The 19,940-nt window shown below is 40.6% G+C and overlaps 1 protein-coding gene across 1 annotated transcript; it reads left to right on the top strand.

The window, feature by feature from the left end:
* Positions 1-155: 155 nt before the first annotated feature.
* Positions 156-15,657, top strand: LOC135476362 (transducin beta-like protein 2). The gene is made up of 12 exons (XM_064756361.1): positions 156-309; positions 1,793-2,005; positions 2,168-2,219; positions 2,455-2,517; positions 2,940-3,048; positions 5,027-5,126; positions 6,880-6,966; positions 7,370-7,505; positions 10,243-10,292; positions 11,146-11,328; positions 12,222-12,408; positions 13,954-15,657. The coding sequence occupies exons 1-12, from the start codon at positions 186-188 to the stop codon at positions 14,006-14,008; spliced, it is 1,359 nt and encodes a 452-aa protein (XP_064612431.1). The 5' UTR covers positions 156-185; the 3' UTR covers positions 14,009-15,657.
* The last annotated feature ends 4,283 nt before the right edge of the window (positions 15,658-19,940 follow it).

Raw genomic sequence — 19,940 nt, 5'->3', positions numbered from 1 at the left:
ATTATTTTAGTGTGTGATGCTAGTAAGTAATTTAGTGCATTATGTCGACTGATAAATATTATGTAGATTACAACTTTCCGTTACTGTGCTAGGTTTGATCTTTGAACCCAAGAAGATCATGTGGTAGCCAATGAGAGCGGAGCTTACGAAAAAGTTCGGCGGATTGTGAAACGAGAAAGGAAAGCATGGCCGACGTGGATTCGGGATCTTTGCCGGTAATCGCTGTCACTGCGGCTGTAGGCGCGATCGTTTTGCTGCTAGGATTATTTTGCAGTGTCATCAAGAGTAGAGATAAAGGGGAACGTGAAGGTACAGTACAAGTTTGTTGATGAGCTCCGCTGTCATATATGATGGTGTGATGCATCTAAACTGCGTGCGTGGCAAACATGATGCTCAGTACAACATCAACATAGGCCCGACCAGTTTCGGTTTCCTGTATATTTTGATGCTGCTGAATTAATTAATTGAACTGGAAGGAATTTTTATCAGTGTCTATGGTACCCGTAATTTTGACAAGATGAAAACTGGAAAAGTGCAACAAGCAGTTAATAAAATTCATGGGTTAGCTGATTGGTTTGATGCCTAATGTTTGGCGGGATGTAATACAGGCCACAGCAACTGCACAAAATTTTAAATGAAATCGCAATCATATTCCAAATTTTGACTTGTACGCTATGTTAGCCTGTATATTTGGAAAATGTCATAAACTTTTTCTTACCATCGTTTTCAAATGAGGTCTATGTCATAATCCATGGCCGAGGTGGTTAGCGTACGTAAGTGAGGCAATGACCCATGAGCAAGTCCAGCTCATGCTGGCTTCCTCTCTAGTCGTACGTGGGAAGGTCTGCCAGCCACCTGTGAATGGCATGAGTTTCCCCTGGCTCTGTCCGCTCTCCTCCCACAACAATGCTTGCCACTGTCGTATAAATGAAATATTCTTGAGTACGGTGAAAACACCAATCAAATAAATAGATGGATTGCAATTGCAGTCATCTCTGAAGTAAGTATACATGCATCGCCCATTGCATGCCCTTATCAGCCAAGGGCCTCTGCCCAGTTGGTGACACCTCTAACAATAGACAGCCAGTGGGCAATTCTCAATCTTACCTCAAACACTGCTGTCATAGCAAACCAGCTTTACATACACCATAATGATTCTGCTGCTAACAAAATGTGAAAAAATGTAAAAAAATATCTTTTTAAAACAATTAAATTGCACATTGGAAACCAAGTGAAGAGTTATCAACCAGCAGTCTGTCAGTGTCTACATAAGGCAATAGTTCAATTAAACTAAACATTGAGGTCTATTTTCAACATGTTCAGATTTTTTAGTTCAGACATTTAGTTATTGAACAGAAAAACCCAGTTGGTCGATCAAAGCGCTTTGTGAAACAAAGTCAGCCTTGCTTTAAATCTAATCTAATATGGCAGAATGGATCTTTGCAGTCAGTCATACACGTTTAAATTCATTTCTGAAAAGTTATATGCAGAAAATCTTGGATAATGAGACAGCTGCCGCAAGCCTTCACTGAAACATGTTTTCTTGCTCACTAGACTGAGGAAATTGTTTGTTCTATTCTGCCTCAATGACATTAACATTAATTTGGGGGTGATTGTGAATGTTTAGAACAGGGTAAACCCGATTGTAATTTCTGATTATAAGTTACCACTATCATAGCTTACAATCCCTTTGCGCCAAGAAAAGTGTTGATTGTAAAGTTAAGGCTGGGATTATGATCTTGTGCTAGGAGACCCAGGCCCATTGTGGTATCATATTTATTTTCTGTTCCAGATGATAACAGTTCATCCAACAAGAGTGAAAGCAAAGAGCAGTCCAGGGGAGATAAGCATAGCAAGAAGCAAAAGAGCCAGCCACGTTCCAAAAAAGCCCCTCAAGTCATGTTTTCCCATCCCTGGTTGTCAAGCTCACTGAAGGGTCATAGTGGGCGTGTGTTGAGTTTCGATTTTAGCTCCAATGGAAAATACTTGGCAACAGCTGCTGAGGGTAATTATTAATGCTGTCTTTGCTACATGTATAATGTTACGTCTTGCTGTGAAGAAATTCTTTCTGTTTTCAGTGTACTGTAGTTCTAAATATTTGAAGGTGTACTTCTGATGCTACTCAAATGTCCCAAACGTCTATTACAATAGTGCTTCTTTTTTCCAGACAGAACAGTTTTGCTGTGGAGTGTAAAAGAATTCAACCAAAAAGAACACAAGTGAGTGACGATTTCTTTGGCAGTCAGTTAGTGATTTATTAATTTTATTAAGGACAGAAATGTGAGAGGAAATATTTCAGGAAAAATTTTCTTGAAATTGGAAAAGTACATAATTTATTTAAAATTGTATTTAATGATTGTTGCATTTTATTGCAAACATGGAAATAGATAATTGAGTTGAGCATGAAAGTAACTGTAAATATTTATCGTGTCACTTTCGATTTGTTTGTCTCAGGGTGATACGAGGAAATGTTGAGTATGACCACGCCACCCATGTGAAGTTTAGTCCTGACAGCAGGTAAGACTGACGCCCCTGAGAGTGGAAAGAACCTTCTTTTCTGTCATTGTGCGTGTGTGGAAATCTGAACTTCTGAGGATCAAGAGATCTTGCATTTTTGTTAGTGTACATCTGTTAACAGTTTCATAGTGCTGTATTTATTAGTAAGTTACAGTATCCAAAATACATGGTTAAGAGAGCCTTCATTTTTGTCAGTGTACATGTGTGTGTGGGAAATTTGACAAATCAGGACTTATTAGCATTAAGAGTGTAATTATTTGCTAATGATGTTGGATATTTAACTGAACTTTGACTACAATGTACATTTGTAATGGATTGAATAGTAAAGCAACCAATGTAGTTACAAGAAAATGTAAACAGTGCCTGCAAAGTCTTTTACAACTCATTTCATTATTTTTGTTTTTCACTCTTTCTATTTTCAGGGCATATTTGGTAAGCACCAGTGTTGAAAATGCTCTACGTGTTTACAAAATAGGCAAGAAAGATGATGGCTCAGCTGGAAACATTACCATGGCGGTTCAGTTTGAAAAGGTAAGATACATTTTTATTATCACCTCTTAGACATCAATCAGGAAAATGTCTCTCCTTGTTTTCAGTATCAACTCGGAGCAGACTTCACAGAGTTGTATAGTGGTCAGCTCAGAGAGGATGGTATCTCATCTTGTTTTGGAACTCATTTCTTTTGATATTTACCCAGTAAAACTGCTTTGAGGCCGTTTTCTGGTTCAAGAGGGAATTGGGCCTCAGTGACGGAGTGGTTAGAGTGCTAGCACAGTAGAATGACTCAGGAGCTCCACACCAGTGCAGTCACTGTGAGTTCCAGTCCAGCTCTTGCTGTTTTCCTCTCTGGTCAATTGTGTCATCCAATAATGGCAGATGGTCATGGGCTTCTCCTGTTTTCCTCTCACCATACTACTTGCTGCTGTTGTATAAGTGAAATATTCTTCAGTGTGGTGTAAAACTCATTCTTACAAGTGTTTGCATGGGTGGTTTGACTAACAAGATGGGAGTCAGAAAAAAACATCCAAAAATTAGGTCCTTCTGCGACTAGCATTTTTTAAGGCCGTCTTGTTGTCCCAAATGTAAAGATTCAGATGAATTTCCTTCTGACCATTTTGGATTTTATATCAAAACAACACTAGGGTAACTCCAGAGGCTTCATGATCACAAATGTTGAAAACAACTGAAGCAATAACATTATTATCGTTAATAGGGATTACATTTTCTGAATGTAGCGCAGATTCTAGTGCTGAATTTTGCTGAGACCACTGCGGGTTTCGAAACAGTGACCTCAGAGTCAGGCACCAAATCCCCAGCAAAAAATACATGTCATCCGTCTAGACCACTCGACCAACAGACCTTGCACAAAAATAGAAACTTTTGTGATCATCGGAGGGGTAATGCATGTTCACTGTATAGTCTACCGGTGAACTACCTTCTATTTTTGTGGAAGGCCTGTTGATCGTGTGGTCTAAACAGATGACATTTATTGCTGGTGATTTGGTGCAAGACTCTGAGGTCGTTGGTTCTAAACCCGCAGTGGTCACAGCAAAATTTCAGCACTAGAATCTGTGCTATATTCAGAAAGTCTAATCCCTATTAACGCTAATACTGTTACTTGATCCACTTTCTAAAATGACATCTGACATCTGTACCTATCTGATATATTGACCTGAGGGAGTGACATCATTTGTGATCATCAGAGGGTAATGCATGTTCGCTGTAAAGTCTACCGGTCAACTACCTTTTATTTTTGTGGAAGGCCTGTTGGTCGAGTGGTCTAGACGGATGACATGTATTGCTGGCGATTTGGTGCAAGACTCTGAGGTTGCTGGTTCAAAACATGCAGTGGTCACACTCTCTAAAATGACATCTGTACCCATCTGAATTGAAGCAGTGCATCTACATGAGATAATTATAGTTTGAATATTCAAGGCAGCGGTCACTTTAACCAATATTGTGGTTTATTATTTATATACCAGTAAAATCCCAGTATTTCCTTCACTGATAGAAATGATATCTTCACTAGTTAGATATCAACTTTTGTTATTACATTTTGCTATTACACTTCTGGAGATCTTGACACTTCATGGACTGCATCACAAGGCCCCGCACTTCTGCACAATATATAGTTTGCCAAAAAAAAAGAGGTAGAAATTCTTCATGTGCTTAATTTACGTAAATATTACGTACCTATATTGCATCAGCATTAAGCACCTTTGTAGAATGTATAATTACTTATAGACAGCATTCAAAACTGTAAAAAGGTTTTGTGAGCGCGGATGTGAACGAAAATGCAGCACGTATGAATAGAATCAGAAATACGACGAAGATAGCACATTGCTTATTTTTTCCACGAATGCAACAGATAACTGATACGCATTTATATACTTGTAGAGTGGGTTATCATTTCCGCCTCTCACTGAAACAACATTTATGATATTCAACCTTCACTGTGCATTATCTTCTATTTAATTATGCATGAAACTGGCAATGTTCTTGTTTTCAGAAAAGCGATGCAGAGATTATCAACATTGGGATTGCGAGCTCTGGGAAGTTCATCATGACCTGTCACAGTGATACCACTATGCTGATCTGGGACCTGAAAGGTGAGTGGGCAGGCAAGTGATAGTTGGGGCCAATTGGTGAGAGGGCGGGTTGATTGGTGAGAGGGCGGGTTGAATATAATGAGGGCGAGTTGATTGGTGAGAGGGTGTGGTGATTGGTGAGAGAGTGATTGGTGTGGTGATTGGTGAGAGGGTGTGGCAGTTGGTGAGAAGGTGTGTTGATTGGTTAGTGTGTGGGCCAGTGAGAGGGTGGGTTGATTGGTGAGAGGGTGGGTGGATTGATGAGAGGGTGGGTCGCTTGGTGGGAGACTGGGTCAGTTGGTGAGAGAGTGAATGAGTCGATTGGTGAGAGAGTGAATGGGCCGATTGGTGAGAGGGTGAATGGATTGATTGGTGAAAGGGCGCATGGGTCGATTGATGAGAGGGTGAGTGGGTCGATTGGCGAGAGGGTGAATGGGCCGATTGGTGAGAGGGTGAATGGGTCGATTGGTGAGAGGGTGAATGGGAAAGATTGGTGAGACTGTGTGGTGATTGGTGAGAGGGTGTGGCAATTGGTGAGAAGGTGTGGCGATTGGTGAGAGGGTATGTTGATTGGTTAGTGTATGGGCCAGTGGGAGGGTGGGCCGATTGGTGAGAGGGTGAATGGGTCGATTGGTGAGAGGGTGAATGGGAAAGATTGGTGAGACTGTGTGGTGATTGGTGAGAGGGTGTGGCAATTGGTGAGAAGGTGTGGCGATTGGTGAGAGGGTATGTTGATTGGTTAGTGTATGGGCCAGTGGGAGGGTGGGCCGATTGGTGAGAGGGTGAATGGGTCGATTGGTGAGAGGGTGAATGGGAAAGATTGGTGAGAGGGTGTGGTGATTGGTGAGAGGGTGTGGCATTTGGTGAGAAGGTGTGGCGATTGGTGAGAGGATATGTTGATTGGTTAGTGTATGGGCCAGTGGGAGGGTGGGCCGTTTGGTGAGAGGGTGGGTTGATTGGGAGAGGGTGAATGGGCCAATTGGTGAGAGGTGAATGGGCCAATTGGTGAGAGGGTGAATGGGTCAATTGGTGAGAGGGTGAATGGGCCAATTGGTGAGAGGGTGAATGGGCCAATTGGTGAGAGGGTGAATGGGCCAATTGGTGAGAGGGTGAATGGGCCAATTGGTGAGAGGTGAATGGGCCAATTGGTGAGAGGGTGAATGGGTCAATTGGTGAGAGGGTGAATGGGAAAGATTGGTGAGAGGGTGAATGGGTCAATTGGTGAGAGGGTGAATGGGTCGATGGGTGAGAGGGTGAATGGGTCGATGGGTGAGAGGGTAAATGGGTCAATTGGTGAGTGGGTAAATGGGTCGATTCGTGAGAGGGTAAATGGAACGATTGGTGAGAGGGTAAATGGGACGATTGGTGAGAGGGTAAATTGGTCAATTGGTGAGAGGGTGAATGGGCCGATTGGTGAATGGGTCGATGGGTGAGAGGGTGAATGGGTCAGTGGGTGAAAGTATCCCGCACACATACATGTATGGTTAAGAGTCAGTCCAAGGTTTGAGTGATTGATCCAAATTGATTGCATGGCAACACTGGCAATTTTCTCAATGTGTGCAAATTTGCTTACTTACATCACAAAGATAGAAGGTTATGCTTTTTAAATTTCATGTGAATTTTATACATTTAGTCTGATGTTGTCTTTTAGAATTGGAATGAAGAAATGCATTGTGTAGGCAAAGGTCACAATACATATCTTTTAGTCCTGAAGCTTACAGATACTATTTTAGCTTCTAAACAAACCTCAGAGCATCTTTCTAAAATGTTGCAGGTGATTTGCTGGCAACCATAGACACTCATCAGATGAACAACTCTCACGGCGCTTTGTCACCTTGTGGCAGATTTGTGGCGTCATCAGGTAATCTAGCCAGTGTAATGTGAATAGCAAGTATTCTACAGAAGGATATTTAGCAGTATCTTTTGTGAACATCTGTATTCTATAGTTTCTCCACTGTTCACAGACCCTCATTAATTTTCCATAAGTGACAATGTTAGCGTTTAGTGCTGTAGCTCAGTCCCAATCATTCCATGGCCAATAAGCTTTGGTGAATACCTGGCCCAGCCTGTGAGAAAGAAGCCATAAAAATCTTGACATAGGTTGACCGTCAAAATACCTGTACACCAAAGTGGCAGGCTGGCAGCAAAAAAAGACTTTACACACCAAATTTTGGGCAATTTATTATTGATTTGTATCAGTTACAGTGTGTTGTTCCTTCCTGTGATAAATAAATTTGAGTGTGATGTGCTCTCTGTTGTCTTAGGCTTTACACCTGACGTGAAGGTATGGGAGGTGTGCTTTGACAAGGGAGGTAACTTTAAGGAGGTGGCACGAGCATTTGAACTCAAGGGTCATAAAGCCGGGGTACATAGTTTTTCCTTCTCCAGCGACTCGAGTCGGTGAGTACTTCCTAAATTGACCCCTTTTTGATGGCTTTGCACAGTAATATTTACATGTGAATGTCCAAATCTGCTTTTATCGAGAAGCGTTGATTTTTATTCATTAAATGCTCCAATCTCAGACTGTTATTATACATTCCAGTCTCTCTATATAGCAGCACCCCAAAGACCTCCCCCTCCACACCCCCCACCACACACTCTATTTATTGCCAGCCTAAAGGCCTGGTTCCTGACCTATGTATTAAAACCAGTAGTTTTACTCCTGTTGTACTGCCAGTGAGGGCGGCCAGCGTTGCTGGCTAGTGTAAACTATGAATTAGGTCACAGGTCATTGCACTTAACTGCCAATTTTGTTTTCCATGACCCTGGCTTTCTGTCATCCATGACTGTGATTTTCTGTCGTCCATGACTCTACATGACTGTGGTTTTCTGTCATCCATGACTCTACATGACTGTGATTTTCTGTCGTCTGTGACTCTACATAACTGTGGTTTTCTGTCATTCATGACTGTGGTTTTCTGTCATCCATGACTCTACATGATTGTGGTTTTCTGTCATCCATGACTCTACATGACTGTGGTTTTCTGTCGTTCATGACTCTGGTTTTCTGTCATCCATGACTCTACATGACTGGTTTTCTGTCATCTATGACTCTACATGACTGTGGTTTTCTGTCATCCATGACTCTACATGACTGTGGTTTTCTGTCGTCCATGACTGTACATGACAGTGGTTTTCTGTCATCTATGACTCTACATGACTGTGGTTTTCTGTTGTCCATGACTGTACATGACTGTGGTTTTCTGTCATCTATGACTCTACATGACTCTGGTTTTCTGTCATCCATGACTCTACTTGACTGTGGTTTTCTGTCATCCATGACTCTACATGACTGTGATTTTCTGTCATCCATGACTCTACATGACTCTGGTTTTCTGTTATCCATAACCCCAGGGTTTGCACAGGTCCTTGAAAACCTTGAAAGTACTTGAATTATATTTTGGTAATACAAGTACTGGAAAGTGCTTGAATTTTACCATTTTTGTGTGGAGGTCCTTGAAAGTACTTGATTTTGTTTTTGTCACATGAAGAAAGTTATTTGGTGGTAAGAATCTGTGAATTAATTGGCAACAGGCATGCCCCTAAAGCGGCCGCCAGTGGTATGCATGCGGTCATAGTTTTCGCCACTACTTTCTTTTCTCCCTTAGAGGGCGCTAAGATCGCATTGTTTTTGTTTGGCGGTAAGAACTTACACTGTAGTCATTGAGAGTGAGTTGGCGCGTGAAAACAAAAGCATTAGAGATGCCGGCAGCTGTCATTTTAGTGATGAATGCCTGCAGTTCCCAGATTTCAAGGATGGCTTGTGCACGACGCCGGCAGTGTCAGTCAGTGCTTATTGTGCCTCTGAAGTATAGATGTCTCCAGTATGGGCAAGTCACCCTTTACCACTCATGATTGACAGTGTCGCTGTTTACAAACACCTGCGTTGTGCAGAATTACTTTAAGCTGAGCTTTTTATTCTGACGGATAGCGGAAAATTTATAAGAATCTATGATGGGTTGTCTGATTATCAGTGATGTCAGCACCGACTGAAGGTTATGGTACCAACACAAGGCTGCCTACTGGTCGAATGCCACGGCATGGCTGTACCACATTTACAAAATTACCTAAAAACGCATTCAAGCTGTGCCTCTTGTTGCAGTTTGTACGTGAAGGCGGAGATTGTGACTGCCGTTTGAGGTACTTGAATTTGTATTTTAAGTACTTGAAAGTACTTGAAAAGTCCTTGGATTTTTTTGGCCGTCAGCTTCTGGTTTTGTGTCACCCATGACTGTGGTTTTCTGTCATCCATGACTACATACTTTGGTTTTCTGTCATCCATGATTCTGGTTTTCTGTTATCCGTGACTCCAGTTTTCTGTCACCCATGATTCTGGTTTTCTGTTATCCATGATTCTGGTTTTCAGTCATGCATGGCTCTGGCTTTCTGTAGTCCATGACTCTGGTTTTCTGTCATCCATGACTACATACTTTGGTTTTCTGTCATCCATGATTCTGGTTTTTCTGTTATCCGTGACTCCAGTTTTCTGTCACCCATGACTCTGGTTTCTGTGATCCATGATTCTGGTTTTCTGTTATCCATGATTCTGGTTTTCTGTTATCCATGACTCTGGTTTTCTGTAATCCATGATTCTGGTTTTCTGTAATCCATCACTCTGGTTTTCTGTTATACATGACTCAAGGTGACTCTGGTTTTCTGTCAACCATGGCTCTGGTTTTTTGTTCTATATGACTCTTGTTTTCTGTCATCCATGACTTTTTTTCTGTCATCCATGACTCTGTTTTTTTGTCCTACATGACTCTTGTTTTCTGTCTTCCGTGACTCTGTTTTTTTGTCCTACATGACTCTTGTTTTCTGTCTTCCATGATTCTGGTTTTCTGTAATCCATGATTCTGGTTTTCTGTAATCCATGATTCTGGTTTTCTGTAATCCATGATTCTGGTTTTCTGTCTTCCATGATTCTGGTTTTCTGTCATCGATGACTCATATTGTTTTCACACTTATGGAACAGAAACTATTCTGCCCTTGTGGCACGGGGCCCAAACCCAGCGTTATGAGGTAGCTCTGTTAATAGGTCAGTCTGTCAATCTGTCAATCAAGAAAGTAAGAATAGGTCTGATGTCAATGATTACCTTGTATTTTGTTGCCTGAGCGATGCCATTTTCACTATTTTCAGAATGGCTTCTGTATCCAAAGATGGAACATGGCGATTTTGGGACACTGATAGTGAGTACAAAAGCTCTAATATGTTAATTCCATTTTACTAGTGACAGAGATATTGTGTGAACATCTTAAACATCTTACTAATGCGTGAAAATGTTGAAGAGTTTTAGTTTGAAGACTACCCTGCTCTGTTATTGTACATGTATCCAGGTCCAAAGTCTGACCCTGGTTAGGTTTGAACAACACTCCTTCTTATTGATGCTACAGGCCCAATTATACTACTAGCTACCCTAAATGACCTCAAAATTCAACCACAAAAGACCATTTTTAGAGGCAAATAAGTGTCATGAGACTTTACTTTTGGTGCCAAACTATACATTTTCCTTGTTGGATATCATCCTACCTTCCAAACAAACTCAGTCCTGAGTTTTGCCAAATCAACCAGTGTAGTATACATTAAATCACTGTTTCACTGATTTTAGAACCAAAGCAATTCTCCATTAGTTAGTTCTACTGCCTACTTCGCCCTGTGAGTCTTGTGCCACCAACAGTCAGAATAATTCACAATGTTGACAGGATCCATCAAAGCATGTAAATTAGTGATTTATCTGAACGCGCCGTCACTGGGAAGGTCTGCCAGCAACCTGCAGATGGTAGTGGGTTTTCTCAGGGTTCTGCCCGGTTTCCTCCCTCCATAATGCAGGACTCCAGGGGTATAAGTGAAATATTCTTGACTATGGCGTAAAACACCAGTCAAATAAATAAATGGATATCTGAACACAGCACCATTGTCTGCCATCTATTCTCTCCCATAATATGACCTAGGTTATTTTATGGGATAGAGCATTCATGAAAGAATGATGCAAATCACAAAAGATAGTAAATAAAGTCACCACATTTCTGTATTTTTCTTCAGTTCGCTATCAGATGGGTCAAGATCCATACTTACTGTATACGGGGAACTTTGAAAGTCCGCTCCACAGCCTTATCTCCCTTTCTCCTGACGGCAGGACGGTTGCCATCGCAGCGGACACGTCTGTCACTATATTCAGCACAGGGACAGGGGAGAAGGAGCAGAGTATAGATGACATGCACAGTGGTACGTACAAACCCAAGCAGTCAATTTAAGCGTACACCTCCCATCGCCCCAAGCCTCACTCCCCAACAGTTGGTAGGTGCCCTGCCCAGAGTATAAAGCCCTTGATAGTGATAGTAGTTTGTGCAGCCTTCTGCTCATCAAAGGACCCTTGTCTCCCATCAGTATGGTCCACAAATCTGTCACACATGGAAAAGTTCATCAGTAGGTTGGCAAAGGTCAGTGGTTTATTTCAGGCATTTCGATTTCCTCCACCCATCAATCCAATGCACTTCACTTTGTAAGTACTGATTGAGAAAAATTTTCTTTGTTTTTTTTTTTAAAGCACATCGGTTTTTCATGAAGTAATCTTAGCCTTTACAAGTTTTATTGTGAGTACCTGTGCTATCCAGGTTAAAGATGTCTAAGCTGGAGGCCTGGCCCTTGGATCATGAAGCAGTCTTAGGCTTAAGTCAATATTTTAATCATTAAATTTGGTTTGTTCCTTTCAGTTATTTTAGCTGAAATACGCTGAACAATAAGTTACCCAGAATTTATGTTGTCAAGCAAAATTTGACCTTGTTACATAAAAAATAACAATTTTAAAGTGATTTGAAATTATGACTTAAATCTGAGATCATTTCATGATCCTGGGGTCTGACATTCTTTTCTGAGTCCGCTCGTACCTAAGACATTGAATCCTGCAGTCTGGGTACTCTCTAGAATTGAATCTGAGGTGTTATGACAGCATGCTACAAAGGAATAACATTGTCATTGACCAAAATAATGTTTATTAAAGTCGAGAACACATGAATTTGGTGAGTACGGTGGTAAATCTTCATGTTTGACTTGCGCTGCCAGATTTGGTAAAATCCCACGGATTATGACGAAACTTGTTTCTTTCATTTTTTCTTCAGCACCAGTGACGTGGTTAGGATTTGATCTCAGTAACAGGTACTTGTTAACTGCGGGTGATAAACACATCCACGTAATGCATAATGTGGCTGGGTACAAGGCAACCATAGTAGACCTGAAGGAGAAGGAGAAGAAAGCTACCAGTCAAGCCATGAAGGAGAGGATACGGCAGCAAATAGAGGAAGCAAGGTATGAGTCAGTAAACGACGAGAAAATGAAATGAAAGATTACGATGCCGATATTTTACTATTTCATTGTTCTGCTGAAGAAAAACCAAACTTTTTTTTTTTAATAAAGGCAAGTTACACTTTGCATCAAGGGAAGACAAATTTTAGAACTTCTGTGGGTATTATTGACGAAATAACATGTTATTTGTTGTTAGTTGCAAATGGGATGTTCCTACATTTCATGTAACACCATAACTTTTATTTGAAAATAACATGTTTCAATTGATGTCATACCTTAAGCCAATCATATTCATGCTAGAAAGGACCTCCGTTGTTAGTGTGTGGTTAGCATATGCGGTTGTTGTGAGTTCAGATCCAGGTTTTACTGGCTGCCTTCCTCTCTGGTCGTACGTGAGTAGGTTTGCCAGAAACCTGAGGCTGGTCATTGTGGGTTTCACAGAGGCTTTACTGGGTTTCCTACTTCCATAATGCTGACCACTTTGGTACAGGTGAAAGTTTCTTGATGACGGTGTAAAAGACGAATCAAATAAATAAACAAGTATTCATCTGAATACAATGCTTTCCAGGTTTTGTATGTGTGCTGAACCCACTTTGTTTTTTCTGAAGCAATAGGAAGTTTCATCCAAGATATTTCACTCATTCATCGCTTAACCTTCGAAAACTTGGGTATTAATCCTATTTATCTGGCTTATTTTGTGACTTCCAATGACTAATCTTTTTTTTTTACATGAAAAATTTGTAATGTAAAAAGATGACAGCGTAGGGAGTAAAACCCGAGCAGTGCTAGTTTGCAAATGGTCGCACGCATTACCAGTAAAAAAAAATGCTGTGATGTTAGTTGCAGACATTTTTTAGACATCAATGTTCTAGAAGTACTCAGAATTCTGTGTTGTCCTCGCATTTAATATACAAACACATTCAAACAAGGCAAAGTTATACTGAGTATGGGCGTAACTTTCACCTCATCTTATTTACCATATTGTGTTGACTACATGAACACCTACTTCTGTCCTCAACTTCCCTCACACTCCATGTCAATACACTGCTGTACTGTCTGAGACCATTTTAATCTCAGGTTCGCCACTGTTGGCCAAGGTGACAATCATATGGCATTCATCCTAAGGAAATAGCTATTCCAAGACCTGATTGGACAGTTGTCGTGTTCTTATACTTTCACTCGGTGAGTCGTCATGCCTGGTGTCTCTGGCATGGTGTTCCAGTGAGGCAGCACTGAAATAACTAGGTATTTGGATGACCTATTAGAAGAATGAATGAATGACTGATTGCGGCTTGATGCCACTTTTTCAGCCAAATTGTGGCGAGAACAGTTTTCGATAGAATTTGGACACCAAAACCTTTTAGACATGGTCGAGATGAGTACTAGCATCTAGAAAGCTATCTGAAGCCTCAAACTAAGCAAACAAACTTTTCTAAGTTTGTTCTGTATAGTTTTTCAACATGCAAAAATAGTTTGGTATATAATTTATGAACACTTCTTATTGAAGGCTGTAATTGTAAGTTTTATTGTTTTCTTTTTCCACCTCAGGGAAAGGTTGCAGACAATTATGGGGGAGGCAAATGGAACAGCTGTAGGAAAATGACACGATTGGTGACTACTCTGAGGACATTAACAACATGCAAATGCACCTGGCTGTTCTTTCAACACCCCTGCTCAGGACAATTCATACCTTGGAAAAGTGTTTTCTGCACTTTAAAGTATACGAAATAAATGTTTTCCTTAATTTAAGGATAAATTGTATGAAATTGACACTTATGTCTCAGGTTTTTTGGAACCTAAGCCTAAATCATCTTGTTATAGGTGTATTTACATAACATATGTTTATTGTTCAGCTGCTGAATCTGAATAGTATATTAATCCTGTTTGTTAAAATACCAGCAGTGCTATTCTCCTTGTAGAAATTGTGAATTCTGTCTTACCATAACAATCTACATCAGCAGTGATCACTGCTAATCATCATTTTGCTGCAATCAGATTTGTATAATTCTATATTTATATGTAGGTGCAGTTCATTTACATGGCGTTGAAGTAAAAGGTGCATATTTATTTTTAAGTAAAAGTGGCAGATGGCATGCATGTTGGTATTCACAATAGAAATTTCCGCCATTTGTGTCATTGTTATGCACAATCCTTAATTCAGTCTCTTACATGCTGATTACATGCTGCAAAGTTTCATTCAGGTTTGTCTAAATTATTCCATGGGTAACTTACTATTATTTAACTGTGAAATCCAATATAATATTGTTTGAAATTCTGTTAAAAAGACTGTCATTCAAGTTTGTATTTGGAACATATTTCTATTTCTTCTTACGTGACGTAAAAGCATCGTCAAAAGAAGATTTTATTTTATTGACCGGTGCTAAAAGCCAATTATTTCACTTCCATCAAACTGTCACTGCCATGGGTGAAGGAAAGCCGAAGAAAACCACAAACCATTTGTAAGTAACTGACGAATTTCCTCCACATCTGGGACCCAGACTTTCACCTCAAGTGATGTCCCAAAAACGTCATGTACGACGACGCGAATGGCTTAACATGTAAATCCGGATTATTTTAGATTTACTCTAGGATCAAACCCAGTCGGGTGATACCAAAGACTTAAAACATGACACTTGTTGGCACTCACCTCTGAGAGGTTAGGACAAGGAAACTGGACTGGTGGTTGGCCCTTGTCGGTATAATGTGGCTGGATGAGGTGTCCTGTCTGGTGCCTTCAGCGTGACACTTCAGTGGCGGCAGCGCTTTGGCGGCTTGGACTCATGGTCATGTGACTGGAAAATTGTTAAGTAGGGCGTAAAACGCTAAGTATACATATACATTAGATTTACTCTAATGGGTATGTCAACTTTTGGTTTTATCAACGAATGTATTACTTTCTATCGTCCGGTTGTCTCAGCTGTAGTTTCCTGTCTGTACCTGACAATGTGCGGCGATTTCTCTCGGCTCTCCACTTTCATCCACCAATTAAATCAGCCCGCCATTATTTAAGTGGCACGTTTTAGAGTACGATGTGAAACATCGATGGAATAAAAAAATTAAATACTTTCTTCATATGTCGGCCGAATTACAGAGATGGTAAGATGATCTTGTACGGAATGTCGGGCATCATGAATAAACATCCACGCATATGCTCCACGTCCATACGTCTGTCTGCTACATTCATGTGTTACATTCATGTGTTACATTCATGTGTTACATTCATGTATGATAAATAATATGTTAATACACCTACATGTATGTCTTGTCATTGTTTTATTTTATTTTGTCATCATTACAGGATTTTGTCGCAAGTCTGTCAGGCAGTCATTTTAGGCAATGGGGAGTATAAATAAGCACAGACCACAAGGAGTGTAAAAGACGTACAAAATAGAGAGTAAAACCAGAGCAGGGAAAGTGTGATAGTTGTCTAAAGCTCACACGTAACTCGTGAAATACGGCCTCTTACGAATTCTCTCTGATTCTGCATATGGTGGACTCGATGACTCGAGGCACAAGACCTTCATGTAAACTTGATGAAATGAAAGGTATGATTTCTTGCAACATAATATTAAGTCATTGTACCAAAGCTACAGCCCGAGTTTGATGAGTGTTGGTCGTTGACACGATGTGCACTGAGGAAGTGGTGTCAGTTCACACAGTACGATTTTGTTACATGGAATCGTTCAGTAATTACATATACATGTTAATTAACAAGCACACGACTTCCACATTTACGTTGCGACGTTTTGATAGTTTTGAATTGTTTAAGTCGAAATCCCGGGGTCTGTCCAGTTTCCTCCCACCATAATGCTCGCCGACGTCGTATAAGTGAAATATTTTTGAGTACGGCGAAAAACACCATTCAAATGAATAAATTCAAGTGGAAATCGTGTCGTCCGAACTCGACTAACGGTACTACGCATGAGAGACGGATATCACAATTGTCTAAAAATTAAAGATAAAATCAAATATATTTATTTAATTATTTGATTGGTGTTTTACGCCGTACTCAAGAATATTTCACTTATACGACGGCGGCCAGCATTATGGTGGGAGGAAACCGGGCAGAGCACGGGGGAAACCCACGACCATCCACAGGTTGCTGGAAGACCTTCCCACGTACGGCCGGAGAGGAAGCCAGCATGAGCTGGACTTGAACTCACAGCGACCGCATTGGTGAGAGACCCCTGGGTCATTAAGCTGCGCTAGCGCTCTAACCGACTGAGCCGCGGAGGCCCCTCAAATATATAACTGGGATCTTAATAATAGAGTTAAATTAAATGCTTCACTCGTTGTAGTTGGAATCGGATCTCTTTGTCCGTAGTCCATCTCTCTACCATCGGGCCTGCTCCGTATTCCTCGTTTTCTACGGCTAGTATAAGCACTAGAAAGCAGGTCTTGTCTTGGCAACATGTGTAATGGATAAAATCGTCGTGTAAGACTACATCAGTATCGCTAATATATTAGTGGAATACATGTGTACATAGTTTTACAGGCCTATATATGCGCGTCGCAGACGTATTAATAAAGATGAAGTTTAATATTTAGAAAATTCGTCCGACTTTAGTCGCTAAAACGGCGATTTCATGAAACGAAAGACTCTTGCCAAACAATGGAGCCAGTAATGTAAGTCAATTACCGCCTTTGGTTTCGGTGTCCAAGACAGATGATCAGCCAGTCTTTGCCGCCTTTTATCACCTCGTTCACTTCGCGACCTCTGTGACAAAAGACGGCCTCGACTGGGTGAAAAAATGCATAAATAGTAGCAAATTGCACGCCTAGCAACATGGTTTAGGCAGAAATGGATAAAAAAAATGCGACGACGTTAATTGCAATTTATTAGACGCCACTGGTCTAGAATAACTCAAAATGCTCTTTTCATCACATTTAACACACAGGGTTTAATAGCACTAAAGCAATGCAAAGGGACCAGGTCCACCTTAGTCCACCAGATGTCATTGTGCACCGGGGTCATTGTTCTTGGCGCCTTGATGAACGATAATCAGTCGACGCCTGTTTGTTTGGCCATGTGTGACAGTGTAATGTTTTTTTTCTTAAGCCAATCATATTGACGCTAAACAATGTATTTTGTTGCTGCCAAAATCAATTTATTTCTATTGTAATGCACCCAAATTTCTCCAAAATGTTATGAACTAGTCCGGAGTCTGGAATTAGCGCGCGATTCTAATGTATAAAGACAAGAGGGGAGGCAGGCTTTCAACTGTCGCTGTTTCTCCTGTTGCTTTAAGTAAGAACTGGGCACAATTTCACAAAGATGTCGCAAATGTAATAGTGACGTATAAAATATCGTCGTACGACAAATATACGAATGCCGTACCAGTCTTTGTGAAACTGGAGTGTATAGACTTCGTAAAGGTTGGAACTGACTTGCTTTGGACAGAAAGGGCGAATCCATGACCGGGAAGCTTGCCTTTAGTGGAAAATGTAATGCGTGCTATTTATTGAAATGACAAGTACGTTCGAGACACGACACCTGTGTAAGCAAATAGCGCAATAGAAAAGAAAACCAAAAAACCTTTTCCCGTTAACCAAAGGTATTCAAAGATACCTTTTATTTCATCCGTGGGCCTAACTATAGCCAGTGCAGACACTAGAAAAGTTAATAGAGTGTGCATTTATTGTCCAACACAGGTGTTCAAACATGCCTTGTTAGAAACTACTGTAGTTTGAGTTTTGAAGAACGTGTTTGGGAAGATAGCATTATGATAGGCTGGTATTGTTAACATATGCACACAATACACTTACACAAAGAATGTAGGCAATGAGTCAAGTACTATTTTATATCTCTTCTTGCGACGGATCTTGAACGACAAGCGTTCATGGGTGTTTATCAAGCTGTTGACTGCTTCTCTTTGCATGATTCCGTTTGCATTATCTTTGCATTATTTTGGTGCTGCATTTACTTTCTCAGTATTATGGTCGTTTATCGTTTTTGGAAATTGGCCTTCCGATTATTGACATGGGACGTCCTTGTTGGTTGACGGCTGGTATACGAATGTCTGTTTCGACGCATATAGTTATGGTCAACATATACGCTCTCAGTAGCTCTACACAGACATGTAATTCCATGTACTTTATATAGTGTCCTAACGCGACATGGTTGGAACTAACGGTAGTCCGAGTTTGGGAAGCTAGCATTTTGATATACTGCATGCATAGCTGTTTTTTGCACACGTTTTTTTTCACCAGTCTTCATAAAAGACGAGGCATGGACAATACCCCTGCCACAAGAAGAATATATATACACATATAAATACTCCTCGTCATCAAAATTGTTTAAGTACGACGTAAACCACCCGGCATACATGCGTACATACACATACATACACACATACACACATACATACATACATACATTTCAGTGCGGTAGCACTATTAATATGTCGGCAATGAAACCGGGCCGCTACAAAAAGACAGCCTCGTGCATGAAATGTATGAAATAATGCTGAAAACGATGTTCAGCCAAAAACAAACAACATAAGCCTGCCCCCTGTAGCGTGTATTTGAAAAATTCTTTTAAAAAGTATGACATTAAACTCCAATCAAATGATATCAATAAATAAATAAACTGATTGTTACTTGGAAACTCTTTCAAGTCGTCATGGTAACATTGAAAAATTACAATTTGTTCTTATGAAGCGCTCTTACTCTCTTTTTTCAGGGTTAATGGATTGGGAAGCTTTTGTTATTTAGGAATTGAAGTATATTTATTTATTTGTTTGATTGGTGTTTTACGCCGTACTCAAGGATATTTGACTTATGCGACGGCGGCCGGGGGAAACCCACGACCATCGGCAGGTTGCTGCCTGACCTTCTCACGTACGGCCGGAGAGGAGGCCAGCATGAGCTTATATTAATCTATTGTACTGTTATAGTTATAGACATTACACAAATACCGATATTACTGACGCTGCAGGTCGATGGTGTGATGTCGATATAACACAAAAAGAACCTAACGTATGTGTTATTGATCATCAATCGAGAGTGCATTCAATCCGGAACACATCAATCACCAACAAATCAAAACAGTGGTATGGAATTAAAGTGAACAGTATTACAATTAATTAGTGAAATGCTCAGGTTTAAATACAAACAAGAAATAAAGAGCACATAATCCATGGTACCTTTAGACCTGTTGAGGTTACAAACAAAAGCATCACGAGAAATGATTTAAATCAAAAACAGCACTAACACTGATAAATGGTTCAAGATCTCGCATTTCCTGTCAACAATCTACATAAATCCATAAAAACTGGAGGAAGTTGATCTATCAACTCCCAGATCTACTGATGTTTAATCTGATTTTCAAATAAGAACTAACAAATATGTTTATTGATGTAACTGATTTGCCGAGCCCCCTGCATCTGTGTGTTCCCCTGTTCTTTTTCCGCGAAACGACACACCGCCGGTAGAGCCTCTGTCAAATCCCCGCTCTCGGGTTCGAGTGAGAACACGCGCTGACAGTGTGTCCAGGTCGTCAGGTGGCGCGTCCCTTAGTAACTCCGCAATACACA

This window comes from Liolophura sinensis, chromosome 10, assembly GCF_032854445.1.
Source record: "Liolophura sinensis isolate JHLJ2023 chromosome 10, CUHK_Ljap_v2, whole genome shotgun sequence".
Lineage (NCBI taxonomy): Eukaryota > Metazoa > Mollusca > Polyplacophora > Chitonida > Chitonidae > Liolophura > Liolophura sinensis.
This window is presented reverse-complemented; position numbering and strand designations above follow the sequence as displayed.

Coding starts and splice junctions, on each gene's coding strand:
- LOC135476362 (XM_064756361.1), top strand. CDS start 186: ATGGCCGACGTGGATTCGGGATCTTTGCCGGTAATCGCTGTCACTGCG. Junction 2,518..2,939: donor AAGTTTAGTCCTGACAGCAG/GTAAGACTGACG, acceptor TTCTATTTTCAG/GGCATATTTGGTAAGCACCA. Junction 7,506..10,242: donor TTCTCCAGCGACTCGAGTCG/GTGAGTACTTCC, acceptor CACTATTTTCAG/AATGGCTTCTGTATCCAAAG.